At 47.1% G+C, this 22,630-nt stretch overlaps 1 protein-coding gene across 3 annotated transcripts in view; it reads right to left on the minus strand.

The window, feature by feature from the left end:
• The window catches only part of crocc (ciliary rootlet coiled-coil, rootletin), a 46,435-nt gene that overhangs the window by 16,350 nt on the left and 7,455 nt on the right, over positions 1-22,630 (minus strand). For 2 of the 3 annotated variants that reach the window (XM_036950430.2, XM_036950429.2), the window contains exons 3-34: positions 21,588-21,733; positions 20,202-20,393; positions 19,759-19,842; positions 19,535-19,635; positions 19,274-19,439; positions 19,061-19,167; positions 18,730-18,957; positions 16,588-16,678; positions 16,405-16,491; positions 16,102-16,314; positions 15,654-15,853; positions 15,274-15,456; positions 14,235-14,379; positions 13,922-14,068; positions 13,456-13,686; positions 13,073-13,266; positions 12,853-12,980; positions 10,333-10,502; positions 9,912-10,091; positions 5,429-5,563; positions 5,193-5,336; positions 4,867-5,105; positions 4,567-4,726; positions 4,206-4,373; positions 3,590-4,031; positions 3,333-3,499; positions 2,980-3,100; positions 2,618-2,781; positions 1,489-1,704; positions 1,106-1,330; positions 799-948; positions 374-574 (exon numbers count right to left, since the gene is read on the minus strand). In XM_036950430.2, the coding sequence (XP_036806325.2) occupies positions 374-574; positions 799-948; positions 1,106-1,330; positions 1,489-1,704; positions 2,618-2,781; positions 2,980-3,100; positions 3,333-3,499; positions 3,590-4,031; positions 4,206-4,373; positions 4,567-4,726; positions 4,867-5,105; positions 5,193-5,336; positions 5,429-5,563; positions 9,912-10,091; positions 10,333-10,502; positions 12,853-12,980; positions 13,073-13,266; positions 13,456-13,686; positions 13,922-14,068; positions 14,235-14,379; positions 15,274-15,456; positions 15,654-15,853; positions 16,102-16,314; positions 16,405-16,491; positions 16,588-16,678; positions 18,730-18,957; positions 19,061-19,167; positions 19,274-19,439; positions 19,535-19,635; positions 19,759-19,842; positions 20,202-20,393; positions 21,588-21,722 (5,514 nt within the window). In that variant the 5' untranslated portion in view covers positions 21,723-21,733. Of the gene's footprint in view, positions 1-373; positions 575-798; positions 949-1,105; positions 1,331-1,488; positions 1,705-2,617; positions 2,782-2,979; positions 3,101-3,332; positions 3,500-3,589; positions 4,032-4,205; positions 4,374-4,566; positions 4,727-4,866; positions 5,106-5,192; positions 5,337-5,428; positions 5,564-9,911; positions 10,166-10,332; positions 10,503-12,852; positions 12,981-13,072; positions 13,267-13,455; positions 13,687-13,921; positions 14,069-14,234; positions 14,380-15,273; positions 15,457-15,653; positions 15,854-16,101; positions 16,315-16,404; positions 16,492-16,587; positions 16,679-18,729; positions 18,958-19,060; positions 19,168-19,273; positions 19,440-19,534; positions 19,636-19,758; positions 19,843-20,201; positions 20,394-21,587; positions 21,734-22,630 lie in introns of those variants that run through there. The other variant, XR_016487991.1, reaches the window with a different exon arrangement.

Here is a 22,630-nt window from a genome sequence, read left to right on the forward strand (position 1 = left end):
GTAAGGTCTACTACACCTGTTGTATTCAGCATTTCACTGTAAGGTCTACTACACCTGTTGTATTCAGCATTTCACTGTAAGGTCTACTACACCTGTTGTATTCAGCATTTCACTGTAAGGTCTACTACACCTGTTGTATTCAGCATTTCACTGTAAGGTCTACTACACCTGTTGTATTCAGCATTTCACTGTAAGGTCTACTACACCTGTTGTATTCAGCATTTCACTGTAAGGTCTACTACACCTGTTGTATTCAGCATTTCACTGTAAGGTCTACTACACCTGTTGTATTTGGCGCATGTGACTAATACAATTTGATTTGATATTCCTAATGTTCTGTGTGTGGTTCATATTTCTCTCACTCTTGTCTCACCTTGTCCAGTGTATTTCTCAGTGCGTTTTTGTCCTTCTCCAGGCGGATGGCCTGTCTCTCTGCATCCTTCTTCTCTGTCTCCAGCACGGCCACGGCCCTCTGCAGCCCCCGCAGCCTTTCCTCTGCAGACACCCTCTCTGTCTGGGCAGACTGGGCACTGCGCTGGGATTCTGTCAGACCGGCAGACCGCTGACGCAGGGCCTAAAGGAGAGACAGGGTGAGGGAACAGCTATTCAGATGAGATACAGGCCTATGTCTCCCGCTCTTTTTCGTTACATGTTTTTTAATGTAAATTCTTCACATGCCCCCGCTATGTCCTTACCACTCTCCTCCTGTGTGTGTATAAGGTTAGTGTTGAGGAAATGATTATGTATGAGTAAAAGTCTCTTTCATTCTCGTTCTTTCTCTCCCTCCCTCCCTCTCACCTCCTGTGTGTGAGCCAGCTCTGCCTCCAGCTCTCCTCGTCTCAGGTCGCTCTGAGTCAGCTCAGTCTGTAGGCTCTGGATACGCTCAGTGAGGGCCGTCATGCCTCTCTTCCCGTCCGTCAGGGACGCCCGCGCTCCATCCACTCGCTCCTGAAAACAGCAACACTACATTCAGTTTCATGGGTTCAATCTAGACTACTCATTACAATTTGCCCTAATCCTATTTAAATTACAGGGATGAACCTTGACAAAAACAAACACTTGAATTTCAGCCCACTGTCATATCAATGATTCCTCCTCCACCTACCTGTAGATGCCTGCGGTCCTGCTCGGCCAGCCCCAGGGTCTTCTGCAGTGCGACAAGGCGCCCCTGGGTGGCGCTGTGGGCAACGGTGGCCTCCTGGAGGCTCTGGGAAAGGCTCTGGTTCTTCTCTCTGAGACAGACCTCTCCCTCCTGGGCTTTAGACAAAGCCTGGCTCAGCCTGTCCACCTCTCTCTGGAGAGACGCCACACAGCTCTCCCCCTCCGCCACCTGGGACAGATGCACAACTGAGTGTGTGAGTGGTTTAAGTCAGTGTGTCTTAGTGTGTTTCCGTTTAAATCTGGTTAAATCTCAGGATGATGTGCCTCTATGGAGGGTGTACTTGTTCCTCTATAGTAGATTGATTGAGTTTTTATTCAGTGTGCTACCTGTTTGACTAGTGCATCATGGCGCTCCTGGGTGGCCTGGTTCTCGGCCTCCCTGTCCCCCAAGCTCAGTTTGAGTCTCTGCAGCTCCCCTTCCAGGCTGCGTCTCCCCAGCTCCACCCTGGTCCCCCGGGCCTCGGCAACCTCCAGGGCCTCCCGCAGACGCCTCCGCTCAGCCTCCAGACGCACCTCGCCCGCACGCTGCTTACTCAACTGGTCCTACAGGGAGGGAGGAGGGGAGGGGAGAGTGAGGTGAGAGAAAGGGAGACAGAGGTAGAGAGTGAGAGAGTGACTGAAAGAGAAGGAGAGAGCTAAAAGAGATGAAACTGGCAGACTGGCACATGTCAAAGCCAGCCATGTCAAAGCCAGCCAGCCAGTCCATACAGTTACAGTATGTCATGGTGACCCAGTCTGGCAGCAGAATGGCTGCTCTGTAGAGAGATATAGAACTAGACACAAGGGGAAATCAGAGACACTCCACAAACACACTCTCAGAGAGGCCAGGCCAGATAGACAGTTGATCCACAGATGGCCACATCCCTTCTTTCTTCTCTCAACTCCCCATAATGCTGAACCCCCCCCCTGCTCCCGAACTTCCTCCCCTCTCTTTCCAGCAACATAAATCATTTGAGTCTTTTCCCAGGAATACAGTCTATTAAATAATCTACTATTTGATTCTGTGGCTCCTAACTATAATCTCTATAATCATAAATACCTACCCTCCTTTCCCTTGGTTCGTCTTTTCCATTGCACTTTATCCCACTAACCCTCTCAATCTCTCTATTTCCTTCTCACTCAGCCAGTCCCTTTCTCTCTCCCTCTCCCTCCTGCTCCCTCTGTTGTCGGCTATGGGGAGTGTTTTCTAGGGTGGTGTGAGGGTTGGACTTAGAGGACTGGACATATGGACAGTTGCTTTGCCCAGAAATATGACATGGAGTTTTGTTTAATGACTCAGTATTCTGTGGCATCTGTTGTTATGACAGTTTTCTGCTTCCACCTAGTGCTTCCTGCAGGGTCACCATATGGCAGTGTTGGCAGGTCAGTGGTCAGCACTGTCTGTTAGCAGACACTAGAATCCTTGTCAGGGAAGATATTCTACAGTAAGTATGTGTTTGTGTGTGTGCATGTCTACCTGTGTGTGTTTTTTCTCTGTCTCGACAGTCTGCAGGGCTCTCTCCAGCTCCTTGACTCTGTCAGTGAGGGTTCTCCTCTCCCTCTCTCCCCTCCTTGCCGTCTCCTCCTGCTGCTGGAGCATGGCCTGGGTGGAGCTCAGACGCCCGTCAACACCACGCTTACCTGGACGGAAACACAGACAGTCACAACACTGGAGCATTCACAGACAAGGTCTTTACGCTAACGTGTTCCTAACGTGTTCCTAACGTGTTCCTAACGTGTGCTCTCCCCGGGTCTTTGTATGTCTGTCAATGACTTCACTGTGTAAATGATTCTCTTGGCCTTCTTATGGTTTGCGTGCAACGTGTGTGTGTGTCTCACCCTCCTGGCACTCCTGCAGTGTGTTGTGTAGCTGAGAGAGGCGGTTCTGGGCGGAGTCTCTCTCCCCTGTCACCTCCTCCAACTCTCTCTGTAGCGCCCCCAACTGGCAGCGAGCCTCGTCCTGAAAACCAACACCAGGAACACATTTCAACAACATGCCTTCAGACAATCTGACAGACTTTTAGCATTTCCTACAGTCACATATCAGTGCTGCAGAAATGTTTACAGCACAATGTTGAGATAATTCATCTAAAAGTGAAGAGTGAAAAGGGACTTCAATCTGTTAGAATAGGAGAATGTGTATAAAATCTAAATATGTGTACTGCTCTGCCCATGTAGTGTGGCTGTAGTACCCGGTCTCTCTGAGCTTCTCGGAGCTCCTGGAGGAAGTCTCTGAGGCCGCAGCGCAGCGTCTCAGGGTCCAGCTCAGGCAGGGGCATGGGGAGGGGGGTGTCACCCTGCTCTGGGGAGATAGGCCTTGAGCAGCCCAACGTGTTGTCAGGGGTCGAGCCTCCAAAATCTGGAAGAAAAGATTATATACAGTATAACTCCTCACAATTTATGTCCCACTTTCACACTGTTTTGTGATATGTGAGCATTTTATCCTCACCTTTTGGGGGTGAAAGTGAGCAGCGTAGAGGCGAGAGGCTGCGGGGACGTGTAATGCTGCTGTAGAATGCTGCTGGGGGGCTCCCTCTGGGGCTCCTGCCCCTGCCCCCACTGGCACTTCTCCGCCCCCCTGCCCCAATACCCAGCGTACGGGTCAGTGCCGACTGCAAGCTGCCCAGGCGGAACTCTAGCTCCCTGCGTCCGGCCTCGGCCCGGGCCAGCTCTACCTCGGTGGCAGCCAGGCGGCCCTGGGCCTCGCTGAGCTGCAGGCTGGATTGAGTGAGGGAGTCCTGGGATGTCTGGGCCCGCAGGGACAGGTTCCTGGCCTCATCCTGGAGCTTCTTCTCACAGCCCCGGGCATCCTGAAGCTGGGCCGTCAGCTCCCTCTCACATCCCCGCCAGCCTGACTCTGACTCTGTCAGACGCCTCTGGAGGATGGACAGCTGGAGGGAGGAGGGAGGGAGGGAAGAGGAGGAGGGGGAAAGATAGAGATGGGAAGAGAAGTACAGTAGAGAGAGATGTGTAGACGGCAATTGATTAAGTTTTATGTTTAAACAAGCATAAATACAATCTAACCTCTCACTCTACTCCACCCACACCTCTCCCTCCCTCCTCACCTCTTTCTTGATGGAAGTCCTGGCTGTGTCAGCCTCGGCCAGCTTCTGTTTGAGAGAGAAGATCTCCCGCCCTCTCTCCTCCTCTCTCTGCTCCTCCAGGGAGAGACGCGTCTGCAACTCAGCCACCTCCCTCCCTTTCTGTTCCTTCTCTCCATCCAGTACCTTCACCTGATGCAGTGATCGAACGGAGGACAATTTCTAGAATATGTCTAAGCCAAGCCAAGGCCTGGTAAGATCCAGGGGATAGCAAGACCTCAATGCCCTAGTGAAATTCTGAGTTCTCTACAGCAGGTAAGGTAAACCAATAAGTGTAAAAGAATAAACAAAGTGTTTCAGAGATGTGAGGGTATGTGTGACTGACCTGTCTGCGTAGCTCCTGCAGCTCTCTCCGGGCCTCCAGCCGTGACCTCTCCACCTCTCTCAGACAGCTGCGGAGCTCCGTCACCTCTCTCTGTGCAGATGACAGGCTCTCCTCCAGAACAGCCAGCCGCTGCTCCTTCTCCTCACACTGACGCTTCACACTGACACACACATATTTCGTCCTTTAGTATACAGTTGATGCCTTCTGAGTTTAATTTTTACTACCTAACAGAGAGTGATACTAGTAAATTAACATTTGAAAGGTGACAATCAGGGTCAGAGGTATGCAGCGAAGTACTACCTGATTCTCTCAGTCTCTGCACTTCTCAAAGTCTCCCTCAGCTGGGTATTTGATAGGCTGAGAGTGTCTCTCTCCTTGGTGACATCAGTGAGGGTGCGCCGTAGCTCTACCCCATCCCTTCTGTACCCTTCCCCGGTGTCACGGGTTTGGTTGAGGCGCCTGTCCATCTCCAGCATGTCCCGCCTCACCTGGTCTCGGCTCTCCTCACTGGCTGAGAGAGAAGCTCTGCACTCCTCCAGCTGGAAGAGGAAGTTAGGGAGAGTGGTGAAGAAATGTTGAACCAGAAATGGTCACCGGCTCCATCCCTGACTCTAACCGCCTCTTACCTCTTTGAGGGCAGCATCAGTGTGTGTCTGCAGGTCAGAGCTGTTCTCCTGCAACCGGTGCAGCTCCCGCTCATGAACACTGCCAGCCTCCTCCAGCTGAGAGCGAAGCTCCAGTAACTCACTGGTCAGAGCTCCCACTGTGGCCTGCCGACAAAGTCAGGGGAACTTTAATGTCTTTAAAAAAAGTTCACGGTAGTACAGAATGGGAACAGAGTCCTAAAACGGTCTATAATTACCCTCTCCTGTTCTTTGTAATGTGCTGCCTCTCTGGCCAGTCTGTCCAGCTCCAGGGTTGCAGTACCCAGCTCTGCCTGCAGGATGGACACTCTCTCAGACAGCACTGCCTTCTCTGCCTCCTTCTGGGACAACATCTGAGAGAGGGAGAAAATAGAAAGGGCCTCTAGAAGTGGGGATATGGATCACAACCTCATGAGAGTAGTCATCTCTTATCCACATTTGCTCTGCACTTCATTACAGACGAATGTAACGCAATGTTAAATCTAAGCACTGGCAGTAGTGCTATAGGTCCAGGGGTGTAAGAAATATTTTTGCTATTTTCACAGACGGAATTAAGAGTGCAATAGCTGCAGGTGGCTCTAAATGGCTAGGTTTGGATTAATACACAAGTTGAAGGTGTGAGAAGGGCTTGGCAGCAGGTAGGGGCGGCAGGTAGACTAGTGATTAGAGCATTGGACTAGTAACCGAAAGGTTGCAAGATCTAATCCCCGAGCTGACAAGGTAAAAATCTATCGTTCTGCCTCTGAACAAGGCAGTTAGGCCATCATTGAAAATAAGAATTTGTTCTTAACTGACTTGCCTAGTTAAATAACGGTCAAATAAAATAAGGGTTTGGCCATTCTCTGGTTAAAATCCCTAAGAGTCTGATTGATGCACGCGTGCGTCAATCTAAGTAACATAATTTTAAAAATCTAGAGATGTAACCTAGAGATTTTGGTTTTTTGAATCGGCTACTTCTCAATCCACAACATCCTCCTCTGTCTGACAACGGTGTCTGTCAGACCCATCCGAAAGTCGGTCTTCTCATGAAAGCATCAGAACGATTTGGCATACAAACTAATGAGACACTCACGATAGTGTTCTCCGTTTTGCTCTACAACCCCCACAAAGGTAGCCCATGCAAATGAATGGATGTATGGAGGTAGTTTGTTCCAACAAAAATAAGGGGTTAAATATGTGTCCCAAAAAATACAAATATTCCTGAGCTTTCTTAAATCTCCTAGATATAGGACAGACACTTCAAAGCCTTATTCATTATGATATGTTTTTACTGTCTCTTTGGGCCATTTATCAATGTGTTATTCAATGTGTTTCTATGGGCTATAGTAGTAAAGGCCAAATTCAATATTTTATTAAATCATTTTTTTTATATAATTGTTGATACCTAAAGGGTCCTAAAATTCCAAATCAAATAGCTAAATTATCCATGGTATGACCATCTTAAAACAATTACATATTTTAGCATTGCCCAACGGCTTAGACTTTTAGAGGTTTTAATCAACACATTCCATAGCTTAATACTGCATGTGCTTGTCTCAAGTTTTGTAGGTTACTGATGGTATTTGCGTTGCCCCCAACTTCACTTAGGCTGGGGGCTCTGATTATTTTCGTCCTGGTCCATTGTGTATTGATATACTACAGTTCATTAAATAGCATACGCTACAGTAACGTGTAGGCTAATAGCAACAGTAAAAAACCATTCAGTGTTTGTTTAATGCCCTATGTCTGGCATCAACGAGCTTAGACAAGCCTACATGTCTTTACGCATCACCCCTTCCCTGCTTTGGTAACCGGATGAGAGGCGCTCTTTGAAGATGGGGATGGATACTTGAACAAGCCAAATTAAGTATGCAGGTAGGCATATGTGTGTATGTTTAAGGATGTGCAGTACTGTATATTTTCAAATCAAGACACTCTGACGAATAGATGATTTAAGGCCGGCACTACAGGCTGAAATGACATTTTCGCAAATACCTATACATTTTGAGATTTGTTGGTATTTTGGCTCACTAATATTAGTATTTAAACACATAAAACGATCAAAATCTTGATGAAAATGTGTATTTTATTTTATTTATCTTACCATCAAAGTTTCATGAATTTGATCCACTTTATAATGGTCATACATCCATAATTTCAAAACTCACTATTTTTAATTACACTTAAGTTAAAAGCCATTTTCATAGAGAATGTAACAAATTGGAATACATATATATAGTAACTTAGTTTAAAGAGATGGTGATTGGATCTAAAAAGGTGTTTGGTAGTCTAAATTCAGTGTACTTGCCTTTAACTGCCATTTCCTGAAAGTCAGACTCTTCCCACATGCCAACTACATTTCCTCAGCTTCAGTAGCATCTACTTTCACCAAATTGTGTGTGGTAATACTTAGACATATTCTCGAGACTTGCCCAGAGGGAATTGTTGATATGTTGTAAAAAATAAATTATCTCTCGATAATACATTTGCCAAAAATGCATTTTATAAACATGGCTTTAGTATTTTACAGCTAGAAATATGAAGAAAAACAATATGTATCCACAATCTGCTCTGAGTCAGTCCTGTCCTGGAGGGTCTTAACAAAATGAAACCAAAATATTTAGGGTACACGTAATCCAGTGTCCAGAAAAATGGATTTGCAAATATGTGCATATTTAATGAGTTATTGCCTCATTTGCATATTTTACTACAATATTTCAGAACATTTCAGTAGACCATTTAAAACCTTATTTATTTATATACTTGGTTAATGGCTAGGACAACAATATGCACCTATGTGATACCTCTAAACCAGCCTTGATTAAGGGGAAGGTAGGCAATGCTTGGTTTTTAATCTATTTAAACGGGATGGAAACCAATCGTTTTTTTGTTTCTACACTGAACAAAACTATTAAAAACGCAACATGCAACAATTTATAAGATTTTACAGTTCATATTAGGAAATCAATCAATCAATTGAAATAAATAAATTAAGCCCTAATCTATGAATTTCACGTTTTATAGATACATGCATCGGTTGGTCACAGATACCTTTAAAAAAAAAGGTAGGGACGTGAATCAGAAATCCAGTCAGTATCTGGTGTGACCACCATTTGCCTCATGCAGCGCGACACCTCTCCTTCGCATACAGTTGATCAGGCTGTTGATTGTGGCCTGTGCTATGTTGTCTCTCCCCTCTTCAATGGCTGTGCAAAGGTGCTGGATATTGGCGGGAACTGGAACACGCTGTCGTACAGGTCGATCCAGAGCATCCCAAACGTGCTCAATGGGTGACATGTCTGGTGAGTATGCAGGCCATGGAAGAACTGGGACATTTTCAGCTTCCAGGAATGGTGTACAGATCCTTGTGACATGGTGCCGTGCATTATCATGCTGAAACATGAGGTGATGGCGGCAGATGAATGGCACGACAATGGACCGCAGGATCTTCTCACAGTATCTCTGTGCATTTAAATTGCCAGCGATAAAATGCAATTGTGTTTGTTGTCCATAGCTTATGCCGGCCGATACCATAACCCCATCGCCAGCATGGGACACTCTGTTCCCAACGTTGACATCAGCAACTCACCCACACGATGCCATACACGCTGTCTGCCATCTGCCTGGTACAGTTGAAACCGGGATTCATCTGTGAAGAGCCCACTTCCCCAGCGTGCCAGTGGCCATTGAAGGTGAACATTTGCCCACTGAACTCGGTTACGACGCTTAACTGCAGTCGGGTCAAGACCCTGGTGAGGATGACGAGCACGCAGATGAGCTTTTTGAGATGGTTTCTGACACTTTGTGCAGAAATGATTGTGCAAACCAACAGTTTCATCAGCTTTCCGGGTGGCTGGTCTCAGATGATCCCACAGGTTAAGAAGCTGGATGTGGAGGTCCTGGGCTGGCGTGGTTACACGTGGTCTGTGGCTGTGAGGCCAGATGGACGCACTGCCAAACTCTCTAAAACGATGTTGGAGGCGGCTTATGGTAGAAAAATAAAAATGATGTTATCTGGTAACAGCTCTGGTGGACATTCCTGCCGTCAGCATGCCAATTGCACGCTCCCTCAAAACTTGAGACATCTGTGGCATTGTGTTGTGTGACAAAACTGCACATTTTAGAGTGGCCATTTATTGTTCCCAGCACAAGGTATGTCCAGTGTAATGATCATGCTGTTTAATCAGCTTCTTTATATACCACAGCTGTCAGGTGGATGGATTATCTTGGCAAAGGAGAAATGCTGACTAACAGGGATGTAAACAACTCTAGCCACCACATTTGGGAGAAATATGCTTTGTGTGTGTATGGAACACTTCTGGGATTTTTTATTTCAGCTCATGAAACATGGACCAACACCTTACATGTTGCGTTAATATTTTTGTTCCGTATAAATACAAGATTCACTGGCACAAAATGCACGTCTCTCTTCCATGGGCACTGTGCGTCGTGGCTGGATAGGCTATGGGTCTTACAACTTCCCATTAGCGCTGCATAAAATGGTTACTTCTGCGCTTGTTTTTAAGGACACACTTCAAATATTGCCATCCCTCCCACCTCAGTGCAAGCGAGCTGATTTAAGACAGGTTAATTGCCAAACCTGGCGTTAGGGCTGGAAAATGCCTGTGCACAGGTTTTAGATGACACTTGCCCCTCAGACCTTAGCGCCAGCTGAAAATAGATCCCGCATTGTGTTTGTATGGACTCTCAGATGTGCCTGACCTGTTGTTTCTCTGTCTCTGCCTGTAGCAGACTCTGGTCTCTGTCGTGCTGCAGACTCCTCACTTCATCTTTCAGGTCCTCCCGGTCTCTCTCGGCTCTGAGGAGCTGCTCTTCTGCCTCCTGTCTGACCTGTCGCAGTGCCCCCTCCTGTTCAAACTCCAAACTGCGACGCAGGGCCTCCTGGAGAACAAACACACTCAGTTGTTCATGTTCATTGCATGGGTTAAACCAGCCCAAATAAAGAACATGAACAACTGAGTAGAATCAAGACCTACAGTGAGACACCTTGGGCAAAGCAAGAAAAAGCAAGAACACATTTCTTTACAGTAAAACCATCCAAATAGTACTCTTACTGCTAGCACAAACACTTCTCCAAACAGGCCTAGACAGACAGACACAATCCAGCCTGAGCCCTCCTCACCTTTTCAGCGGTCAGTCTCTCTGCCTCCTCCTGGTGGTCAGTGATGGCGGTGTGGAGGGCCTGCTGGGACTCCTGCTGGGTGGTAGTCAGGGCCTGGCTCAAAGCCTCTCTCTCCCTCTCACTCTGCGCCAGCACATTCTCCCCATCCGCGCGCACACGTCTCAGCTCCGCTACACAGGACAATATCAGACATGATGACCGGTTTCACACCTGTGTTTATACAGACTCAGTCATACAACAGATACACCATCAAACGCAGCAACAGTTTTTAAATAAGGGCTGTAACCCTCTCCACTCACAGCCCCGTTCATATATGGGTTGAAAATGGCAGATTTTGTCATTGTAACATGCTATATATGACACCAGAGCCCCGGTTCTCCACTTCACAGAGCTGTATGGGTTTTGGCTGACAGCCTTTATAAACTTGAGCACCGTGCACGACTTGAAGAGACCCATCCCTCCGAATAATCAGCTACTTTTGCACATTTGTTGTTGTCCGAGCGAGGGAAATGCTGTAAATCGAGAGGAGTCGATGTGTTTTGAAAGAAGAGACGTTGAGAATTATAATAAATACCGCTTTGATGTCATACAAGCAAACCACACAGCCGTGAGTCCAAACGTTTACTTCACATTTCCGTATTAGAAAACTCATGTCATTTACAGTATCAACGTTTATGATCACTATGGCATGTGCTATACCCCGGGTTGTCCTGAACATGTGCTATACCCCGGGTTGTCCTGAACATGTGCTATACCCCGGGTTGTCCTGAACATGTGCTATACCCCGGGTTGTCCTGAACATGTGCTATACCCCGGGTTGTCCTGAACATGTGCTATACCCCGGGTTGTCCTGAACATGTGCTATACCCCGGGTTGTCCTGAACATGTGCTATACCCCGAGTTGTCCTGAACATGTGCTATACCCCGGGTTGTCCTGAACATGTGCCATACCCCGGGTTGTACTGAACATGTGCTATACCCCGGGTTGTCCTGAACATGTGCTATACCCCGGGTTGTACTGAACATGTGCTATACCCCGGGTTGTCCTGAACATGTGAAATACCCCGGGTTGTCCTGAACATGTGCTAATCCCCGGGTTGTCCTGAACATGTGCTATACCCCGGGTTGTCCTGAACATGTGCTATACCCCGGGTTGTCCTGAACATGTGCTATACCCCGGGTTGTCCTGAACATGTGCTAATCCCCGGGTTGTCCTGAACATGTTCTATACCCCGGGTTGTCCTGAACATGTGCTATACCACAGGTTGTCCTGAACATGTGCTATACCCCGGGTTGTCCTGAACATGTGCTATACCCCGGGTTGTCCTGAACATGTGCTATACCCCAGGTTGTCCTGAACATGTGCTATACCCCGGGTTGTCCTGAACATGTGCTATACCCCGGGTTGTCCTGAACATGTGCTATACCCCGGGTTGTACTGAACATGTGCTATACCCCGGGTTGTCCTGAACATGTGCTATACCCCGGGTTGTCCTGAACATGTGCTATACCCCGGGTTGTCCTGAACATGTGCTATACCCCGGGTTGTACTGAACATGTGCTATACCCCGGGTTGTCCTGAACATGTGCTATACCCCGGGTTGTCCTGAACATGTGCTATACCCCGGGTTGTCCTGAACATGTGCTATACCCCGGGTTGTCCTGAACATGTGCTATACCCCGAGTTGTACTGAACATGTGCTATACCCCGGGTTGTACTGAACATGTGCTATACCCCGGGTTGTCCTGAACAGAATAAGCCTGTTTGTCGTATTGTGTCGAAAATTTGCCACAGAACAAGCACTTGAAAGCACTCATGACTCCATTTCTATGTGCACCAAAATTACAATCTGTTGGTCTGAAGTGCCTTCTGAAAGCCTAAAACTGTAAGATCGTATTTTATAACTTAGTTAGCCATGTTGGCAATAGAATAAGCTTTCAAATCATGCCCAACTGACCCAGATTGGGATTTACAGTATAATGGAACATTTTGGATTGCGTGTTTTCTTATTTTGCACCTATTCCAAAATGTCAATGGATATTCCTATTATGTTACTGAATGTATTTTCAGATTTCGTTATTAAAAATGCTGTAATATGTCCAGTAAATGTAAAATGCACATAAAAGCAACAGTGTAATGTCTGGATTCAGTCTTGTGTCAGGTGAACTGTTGTGTTCTTTCCCCATAATCTCCAAAGTCTTTTCTTTCAATTGCTACCCTGGTCATGCTTTTTATAGTTCTGTTAGAACCATTTCAATTTGGCCATATCCATATAGCCCAATTTCCACGAGTGTAAGGGGTTAAACACAGGTTTCTAATTCCTGATCTATGGCTCTCTCCCTCAATGTTCCTTAATCATTTTCTTCCATTCTAACATATCCATCCTCCCCTCTTCCTTTCTTACTCTCACAGACTTTCTCTCTCTCCTACCTATTCTCCTCTTCTCACTCATTTATTTCATTTCCCTCCACATGGTCATTTATTTCTCATCCTCCTCTCTGTCTCTCTCCATCTCTCACCGGTGGTGGTCTCCCTGAGTAGCCGCAGGCTCTGGTTCTCTGCTTCTAGCTGCTCTCTGCGAAACTCTATCTGAACCAGCTGCTGCTGCACCTCAAACAGGCTGGTCTCCAAGGCCTCCCGCTCTGACCTGCAGGGGCATGGACACTAATATTAGGGACCAATTCGTCAACACACACACAGAAATACACACACCGTCGTTCAGACACACAGATCTCTCACCTGAATGCGGCCAACTCCTCTGTTAGTGTGGCGTTCTCTCTCTCCGATGCAGTCAGCTGGACCACCAGCCCCGCCCTCTCCCTGATAAGCTCCGCCCGGCCCCGCCCTACTTCCTCCAGAGCCACGCCCTGTCTCTGTTCCTCACCGCGGGCCATGCCCAATTCCGCCCCCAGAGAGCTCACCTCGCCACACAGCTGTCAGCAGAGCGATACACAGGTACATGCAGTAAAACTGTACACATTTACAGACAAATGTTCACTGGAACAATGAGGTTTCAGAACCCAGTGATTTTCATGCACTGTTAATTACTTATTAGTCCAGAGTGACAGAAGCTCTTTCTTGCCACATTCCCATTCAGAGTGGAGAGGACATTCATCATTTACCTGAGTGACTTTGTCCTGCAGCTTCACTCTGTCGGCCCTGAGGCTCTGAAGCTCCGCCTCCATCCCCACCCTGCTCAGCTCAGACTCCTGCAAGGACTGGTGGAGGGCGAGGCGGGCGGAGTCCAACTCTAGCCTCTCCTGTTCCAATCGGACGAGCTCATCTCTGATGGTCATCTTCTCCTGCTCCGCTTCATGTTTCTGGGCCTGCAGGTAGGCCTTCTCCTCTTCAAGCTGAGAGAGAAACATGGACACATAAGAGAGACAGGACGGGTGTGCAAGGCTTACATTTAAAACTACAAGCAATCCTGATAGGCAATACGCATACCATGATACCATGGCTTACAGAAAACATATTAGCAAGGGTAATGCTTTGATTTGATGAAGATGACATGGTCACTCTTGCATCAGTTCTATATGACATCCACCACAAGTGTCAGTCAAATGTTGATCACGGTGTTGGTCCCACCTGGCTGATGATGGAGTTGAGGTCAGACTTGTCCTGGGCAAGGCCCTCATTCATGCTGCCCATCTTGGCCAGAGAGTCTCGGAGGGCAGCCTCCTCAGAGTGAAGCTTGTTGACCAGCAGAGAGAGCTCTGCATTACTGCTCTCAGCCTGGGGCACCGAGGACAAAACATTCAAGGATATGTAACACAGAGGATAGGTAACCTTTCAGCATAGAACAGAGAGGAAGTTAAAGGGACCAAAAATATGACAAGCAAACACAAGAGGAGCCAGATAGTTATAGTGACATCCGTATCCGTATCTGTGTGTGTCATACCCGGGCCAAAGCCTCAGTGAGCTGGGTCTTCTCTCCTTCCAGCAGCTGCCTCTCCACCTCTGCCTGGTGGTGAGTCTCTCTCACTGTAGACAGCTCCCCTCTCTGGACAGACGCCCGGCTCTCACTCTGCTCCCACTGCTTCTGACTGTGGGGACAGGTACCAGGGACAGAGGACAAGGATAGGAATACAGTTATATACAGTATACTGCAATATCCTCCTTCTAATTCTCATCATTTACTTCCCTCGTCTCCTCCTTTCTCATAATTTCATCATTTACTTCCCTCGTCTCCTTCTTTCTCATAATTTCATCATTTACTTCCCTCGTCTCCTCCTTTCTCATAATTTCATCATTTACTTCCCTCGTCTCCTCCTTTCTCATAATTTCATCATTTACTTCCCTCGTCTCCTTCTTTCTCATAATTTCATCATTTACTTCCCTCGTCTCCTCCTTTCTCATAATTTCATCATTTACTTCCCTCGTCTCCTTCTTTCTCATAATTTCATCATTTACTTCCCTCGTCTCCTCCTTTCTCATAATTTCATCATTTACTTCCCTCGTCTCCTTCTTTCTCATAATTTCATCATTTACTTCCCTCGTCTCCTCCTTTCTCATAATTTCATCATTTACTTCCCTCGTCTCCTCCTTTCTCATAATTTCATCATTTACTTCCCTCGTCTCCTTCTTTCTCATAATTTCATCATTTACTTCCCTCGTCTCCTCCTTTCTCATAATTTCATCATTTACTTCCCTCGTCTCCTCCTTTCTCATAATTTCATCATTTACTTCCCTCGTCTCCTCCTTTCTCATAATTTCATCATTTACTTCCCTCGTCTCCTCCTTTCTCATAATTTCATCATTTACTTCCCTCGTCTCCTCCTTTCTCATAATTTCATCATTTACTTCCCTCGTCTCCTCCTTTCTCATTATTTCATCATTTACTTCCCTCGTCTCCTCCTTTCTCATAATTTCATCATTTACTTATTTTTCCCCCCATCACTCTCTCCCTTCCACCTTTATTTTCACACATTCTCACTCACACTCTGTCGGTCTCTGCCTTGGCCCGGTCTCTCTCCTGCAGCGCGTCCACCTTCTCCTCTCTCTCGTGATCCCTCTCTCTCTGGGCCGACGTCACGGCCTGCTGCAGCTTCTCACAGTCCATCTGCAGAATCTGGGCCTTGATCAGAGCTGCCTGGGCTGCCTTCTCCACAGCCACCTTCTCACTGACAGGATAGAGACCAAGACACAGAACACAACAGGACAATGGATACATTAGAAATATAGACTGAAACGTAACCATTTATATACATAGAGTAAGTGTTCTTTAACTAGGGCACTGAGGGCAGACACTTCCTGGTCCTAAAGGGTTTTCCATCACCCAAGTTGTGTTAGAAGTCTGCCTGAGCCCTCCTGGTTGTACCTAGCCAGTGTGTCCCTGTCTTGTTTCAGACGGTCTCTCTCTCTCTGTGTGGTGTCCTTCTCTCTCTGAACTCCATCCCTCTCTCCATGCAGGGTCTGACTGCGCTGTTCCGCCTCCCGCTTGGCTGATTCCGCCTCTGCTAGCTGCCTGCGCAGCAATTGTACTGATGACTGGGAAGAGGAGAGACGCCCTCGGACCTCCTGTGGACCAGAGAGACAGAGGCAGATGAGAGAGTGGGACACTGAACACTGAAAGTGATACAGAGGAACGAAGAAACTCAAGATAACTTTTATAGAAAAGGTTTGTATAGGAACGTTTGACAATGTAACATTGGAATAAAGCAACCTCAATTTCCAATCCCAGAGAATAAATATAGTAAACCCATATAGATAGTAGTAGATGTGTTAATGTGTCCAGTTGCAACAGAGGGACAGTGTGAAGGGGGTACCTGCAGCTGGAGATGTCTGCTGTTGACAGCAGACCGCAGAGCTGACAGGCTGGCCTCTGGGACGGTGGCCAACGAGGAGTAACGTCTGGGAGAGGTGGATCCCCATGGTGATGAGGAGCGGTGAGGGGAGGAGCCACGGAGAAGAGCCAATAGAGGAGCCCCAGTGTTCTCCTGGTCTGCTTCTGATGATGAGTCCCCATCGGATAGGACAGTCTGGGAAGAGGATTCAAAAAAGGGTTTTGGTCAAAGTTTCCCTTTGTTTGTTTGTGGTGTGGTGTGTGTGTGTGTGTGTGATGGCTGTACCTGGGCAATGTCTCTCAGTGTGTCCAGTAGTGTTTCAGTATGAGCCCTCATCACCTGCATGTCTGTCTCATCGTTGCCACTCTGCTCCTGCAGGAGGATAGAACCATAGTGAGAAGGGAGGGGTATGATGGCTAATGGCTACAGGAAGTATCTCTGCTGGGTTCACACAGGCCAGTCTCTCACCTCCAGTCTCCTGGTCAGTGAGGCCACGTCCCTGTCTTTCTCCTCACTCTGGCTCTTCAGCCTCTCCACCTCTCGCACTGCATCTGACAGCCTGACCATAAACACACAGATCACTTAGCATACCATGGAATCTCTACGATGCACGTTACACTCCTGATTTGTCTACCACCACCAGGCAGATCAGGCTGCCACTTACTAAACACAAAGACACAGACAGACAGACAGACAGTGTCTGAATCCCATAGGGCTCTGCTCCAAACTATTGTACTATGTAGGGTGCCATTTGGGACGCAGACAGTGAATGAGCAGTGTTCAGTTCTCTCTCTGACCAGGGGCCTCATTTATAAAACTGTGCGGAGGATTCACGTCAAGAGGTGCCGTACGGACGAAACGCAAACATTTCTTAAGCACAAAAATATTCTGATTGATAACACAGTGCGCACACATGTCCCATGCCGGTTTCCTTTTATGAATCACAATCAACTCGAAATTGGGCGCACGTGAGCGAGCGTCTTGTTCCACCCTTTTAACGCCTATAGTTGCCTATAAATAGTCAGCGAAACGCCCCCAATTCATTTTCCTCGGGATTTGCCGACGATGACGGCAAATCCTGACAGAAAGGCCGAAATGCGCAGCCGCACACAGACAAAGTGTTTGTGCCAAGGTCGGGGGAAACTAACGACTTGCCGGTATTATAGGGGAATCCCTCCTGAGTGGAGTAGTGACGGAGGTGGAGGGGGACAGACGCACCGGATGATCCAGGTATTAGTATTCCCTACTTTGAAAAGAGTAAACCAAATGCATTCAAGTTGTGTTTAAAAATGTATTTACACAAACAATTGTGACATTTTCTATTGTTTTTAGTCGCTGCGTGTTCTACCGGGGCAGTGGTGCTGCATCTGAGCAGGAGCTGAGTGCGCCCAGCCCCGGCGACTCTACTGCACCTCGTGTGTCACAACCCTCCAGCGGCCGTGTCCTCACAGATGCAGTCCTGCAAACGCAAAGAGACACCATCGATGCTATTAACGAGGTTGCCAAGGAGTTGAAGTGGGACAGGCACGGCTAAATCTTCCATCAGTGCCAAAGCAGCCGTTGTGCGTCATTTACGCGTTGTAATTGCATGACTTCTTATATCCAACCATTTGATTGTCAAAGCCACCCAGTTGCGTAACACCTTCAGGTGTGGTAATTACCCTGATTGTAACTGACAATGACAAGGCCATTACCACACTGACAGTTCTGCGCAACGAACATGTGATAATAATATATGAAACTGTATACTGGTATCTGCCCGACTGAGGCATCGTAAACAGCATCAGTTTAAATATAATTTGTCCAACTGTTCACCTTAATATTCATGAGAATACATTTCATAACATGCAAGTATTGTTTAAGAATTACAGATCCAATTAAATATGATTCCCGATTAAACTGTACAACATATTTGAGGGGTTCTTTTGCAAAAACAGATATCTCCGTTTGTATTTATTATCCTAAATCATGTTTTTTGTCTGTTTTTTGTGTGCACTCCAGGGAACTCTTCATATATAATACGTGAGAGGTAATATTTTGATTTATTTTACACAATGGTATCAATTTCAAAGCGTTTCTCGAGTTTCATCCTTCTGCCATCAGAGTCGTAGTTTCTAATTCCTCCAGTTTATGTGCGTACGTATGGGTCATAAGTGTCCGTGGAGGACCGCACATTCTCCGGTCAAGTTTGTTTTTATAAATCCCAAAATCTGCTTCGAAAGTGGCATAGACCTTCTTTTGTGCCTACGTAACGTTTATAAATGAGGCCCCTGGTGTTCAGTTCTCTCCCTGACCTGGTGTTCAGTTCTCTCTCCCCTGACCTGGCGTTCAGTTCTCTCTCCCCTGACCTGGCGTTCAGTTCTCTCTCTCTGACCTGGCGTTCAGTTCTCTCTCTCTGACCTGGTGTTCAGTTCTCTCTCTCTGACCTGGTGTTCAGTTCTCTCTCTCTGACCTGGTGTTCAGTTCTCTCTCTCTGACCTGGCGTCCAGTTCTCGCTCTCTCTGACCTGGTGTTCAGTTCTCTCTCTCTGACCTGGTGTTCAGTTCTCTCTCTCTGACCTGGTGTTCAGTTCTCTCTTTCTGACCTGGTGTTCAGTTCTCTCTCTCTGACCTGGCGTTGAGCTCAGCCCTTTCAGCGTCAGTCCTGGTCTGCAGGCTCATCATTTCAGCCACCCGTTCTCTGAGCTGCAGCTCCAGCTGCCCCCGCAGCGCCACCTCCCGCTCCAGGGCCAGAGCCGCCCCTCCCTCCCGGCTGCGCAGCGTGGAGGACAGGCCGGAGCAGGACGACTGGACAGAGTGGGAGGCCCGGGCCAGCTCGTTACGCATGTCTGACAGGTCCCTGGCAGGGAAAAAGGGGAAATATGAAAGAATTCAAAGACACAAGCATGCAACTATATAATGTAGTGCATTAATGCAGTGTGTTGTGAGTTAATTGTTCGGACCTCTCTGTGGCGCTCTTCAGCTCACAGATCTGTCTACGGAAGCCCACCACCTGTCGCCACACGGATAGCAGACGACTGTGCTCACTGCTGAAATAACTGTGGAAAGACTAAGTGAGAGAAATTGTGAAATGTCAATGTCACGTAACAGAAATAAGAGAAGTGCTTCTAATATGAAAATTGAAAACAGCCATCCACAAAAACTATAATACACACTTCCTCCTCCCTCCTCCAATCAGACTCCCTCTGCTCCAGCTCCTCCCTGGATTTGGACCAATCAGCAGTGAGTCTGCGTATGTCCTGGCTGAGTGCCTCATTGGCCAGTCCTGCCTGCTCCAACTGCTCTCTCAGCATGGCGTTCACTGCAGACAGACTGCTGCTCCTGTGGAACATAACACGGCATTGCATCAATTGCATTGAATTCTGTACGTCATTAGTTTCATTGCTGATTAGCCCAGGCAGATTCCAATCACTAACCTTTGCTGCTCCTCCTCCAACCGGATGAGAGCATTTTCCAGGTCGCCGCATGGATCCTCCTCGTCTCGATGGTGGCTGTTGCTGGACATATCACAACGACCCTAAAGGGAAATAAGAATGACAGTCATGCATCAGATTGAATTGTAGATTAACTCAATGTTGTTGCTAAATGGCATGGTTAGTTGTTTCAGAATGTCTCCATAGTGGTGTAGAGCAGTACGAACACTCAGTCTGTGCTGCTCCAGCTCCGAGGACTTCTCCACTAGAGTCTGCTCCAGGTCTCCACACCTCTTCTTGTACTGCAGGACCTGGAGGGGAGGACACAGTGAGGTGATCTGCTCTCTGACTGGTGACATAATATAGACTAGGTAATCAGCATCAGGTTCCCATTTGTCAGCATCAAATGTTTTCATTCTTAGTAAGAGAGTCTGTAGGACAGTGATGTCATACAGGAAGACATCTATGAGGTTCATGAACTTACATCCCGTATTACAACCACGAAAAGAAAACACTGCCACCACCTGCTTTATGTTCATGTGTGTGTTCTTCTGTTGACAACTGAGAGGGTTGACAGACAATTACGGGCCTATAAATGAACTAGTAAAACACCCTTTAACCTCCAAATATATGGGAGGTGAATGGAAACAGATGCATCATAGTGTGATACCTTGGCCTGCAGTTTCTGCACCAGCTGAGCCTGTCTTTGCTGGCCCTCCTGGTAGGCTGTGAGTTTACGCTTGTAGGCTGCCTGTTCCTCGTCCAGACGCCGGCGCAGGTCCATGTTCTGCTGAGCCTGGCTGCGAGACTCTGGTGAATCCCGCTCCCCGTCACCTGTCTCCAGGCGGAGAGCCTGCTCTAGCTATGTGGATGAGAACACATGGGGGGGATGATTTGATTTGTAACCCCTGTCTTTCTTCAGGTTTGCCAGGTATGCTATAGAAAATAAATAAAATAAAATATGCTGAAATGTTTTACCATAATTCTATGTTATAAATTCAGAATTATTGCATGGTGCAAGGTAGTTACATCTACCTACCCGTATCTGACCAAAATGGTTTCTCCGAGGGCTCTGTGATTGAGGAGAGTTGTAAACAGCACTGTAATGAATGTTCAGGGCCTCTCCATGGAGAACACCACAGTTCAGTCTAAGCAGTAAACACAAACCTGTCTCCATAGGAACCTCTGTAGGTCTCAACAACTGGGTCTATACAGATAAGCCTCTCTGTATTCTACAATTTAGCCATAAAGCACTGACGTGAAGTCATGTTATAGTAGCCTGGGTGTTGGATTTTAGCATTACATTTACATCAGTGTCATTTGTCAGAAGAGTCATTTTAACTGCAGGTTATCTGAATCACCATTTGAAGAACATTTGAAGATCAAAGGTAACATAGGAGATATATCCGGTTTGTTTTAGAGCTGACACCTTGCATGTACAACCACAATAAGTTAGGCTAAATTCTAACGCGATACTACTGACCCCCCCCCCCCCCCCCCCCCCAGCCTGATCCCCCCCTCTCCTCCCCTCTGAAGCCTCTGTTTACAATCACCAGGGGTGACGAACGCCATAGCAACATGCCACTTCACTTCATTCCAGTCCCGTAACCAAGGAGACGGACAAAACTCTTCCAAGCAGACAAAGAAAATAGTAAAAGGAGAATTGAGATAGGGGTACATTGGTATTCCGTATATGTGTCTGTGAAATGCCCCTACGGAATTCCCCTCTGTGGCCTACTTTGTCTTTAGTGTTTGGTGTATGGCAACTCCTCTGACTAGTCCTCTATGGGAAAGATTTCAGACTACATTGGTGGGTCAAGAATTTAAACCCACCAAATATTTTCCTCTAGCAACCAGGTTAGTGTAGTACTACAACAAATGCATTCATTCTCCCTCTCTCAACCTCCATTTACTTATTTACTTCACATCTAATCCTGTTATCTTTTCCTGGATAATCTAATTTTATCTTTTACTTACTTCTCTCTCTCTCTCTCTCTCTCTCTCCCCCTCTCTCCACTCAATCTATTTTTCCTGCCTTCTCTTCTCTGTCTCTTACCCTCTCGCTGATGGCGCTGTATTTGATAGCCAGCTCATCTCGGTCTGCCCTGCTATGGGCCAGCAGATCCTCCAGCCTTCCCAGCTCTACCTGCAGCACCCGGTTCTCCTCTTGGACAGACATCACGGAGGACATGGCTCCTGGTGCTGGGGTGGGGAGGGGAAAGAGAGAGGCGCAGACAACCACTTGTGTTAATGAAAAGCACAGCACTTCATTCAATATTCAGGACACTACTTTGAAAACATCTGTGATTTTTTTGAATAATCAGGTGATTGGAAACTCAATTCAAATCGTATTTGTCACATGCGCCGAATACATCAAGTGTAGACTTTAGCATGAAATGCTGACTTACGAGCCCTTTCCCAACAATGCAGAGTTAAAAATGATGAGAAATGTGTAAAAAAAAAAAAAAGGGAAATAGTAACACAAAATAACAATAACGAGACCATATACAAGAAGCACCGGTACCGAGTCAATGTGCAGGGGGACAAAGTAGTGGAGGTAATATGTACATGTAGGTAGGGGTAAAGTGACTAGGCGATCAGTATAGATAATAAACAGAGTAGCAGCAGCATATGTGAAGAGTGTGAAAGTGTGTCTACATGTGAGTGTGTTTTGTGTGTGTGAGAGTATGTAGTGTGTGTGTTGAATTGTGACTGTATAGTATGTGTGAGTGTGTGGGTAGAGTCCAGTGAGTGTGTGGGTAGAGTCCAGTGAGTGTGTGGGTAGAGTCCAGTGAGTGTGTGGGTAGAGTCCAGTGAGTGTGTGGGTAGAGTCCAGTGAGTGTGTGGGTAGAGTCCAGTGAGTGTGTAGGTACAGTCCAGTGAGTGTGTGGGTAGAGTCCAGTGAGTGTGTGGGTAGAGTACAGTGAGTGTGTGGGTAGAGTCCAGTGAGTGTGTGGGTAGAGTACAGTGAGTGTGTGGGTAGAGTCCAGTGAGTGTGTGGGTAGAGTCCAGTGAGTGTGTGGGTAGAGTACAGTGAGTGTGTGGGTAGAGTACAGTGAGTGTGTGGGTAGAGTACAGTGAGTGTGTGGGTAGAGTACA

The sequence above is a fragment of the Oncorhynchus mykiss genome, chromosome 17 (assembly GCF_057628025.1).
Source record: "Oncorhynchus mykiss isolate SJ-2025 chromosome 17, ASM5762802v1, whole genome shotgun sequence".
NCBI classification, from domain to species: Eukaryota; Metazoa; Chordata; class Actinopteri; order Salmoniformes; family Salmonidae; genus Oncorhynchus; species Oncorhynchus mykiss.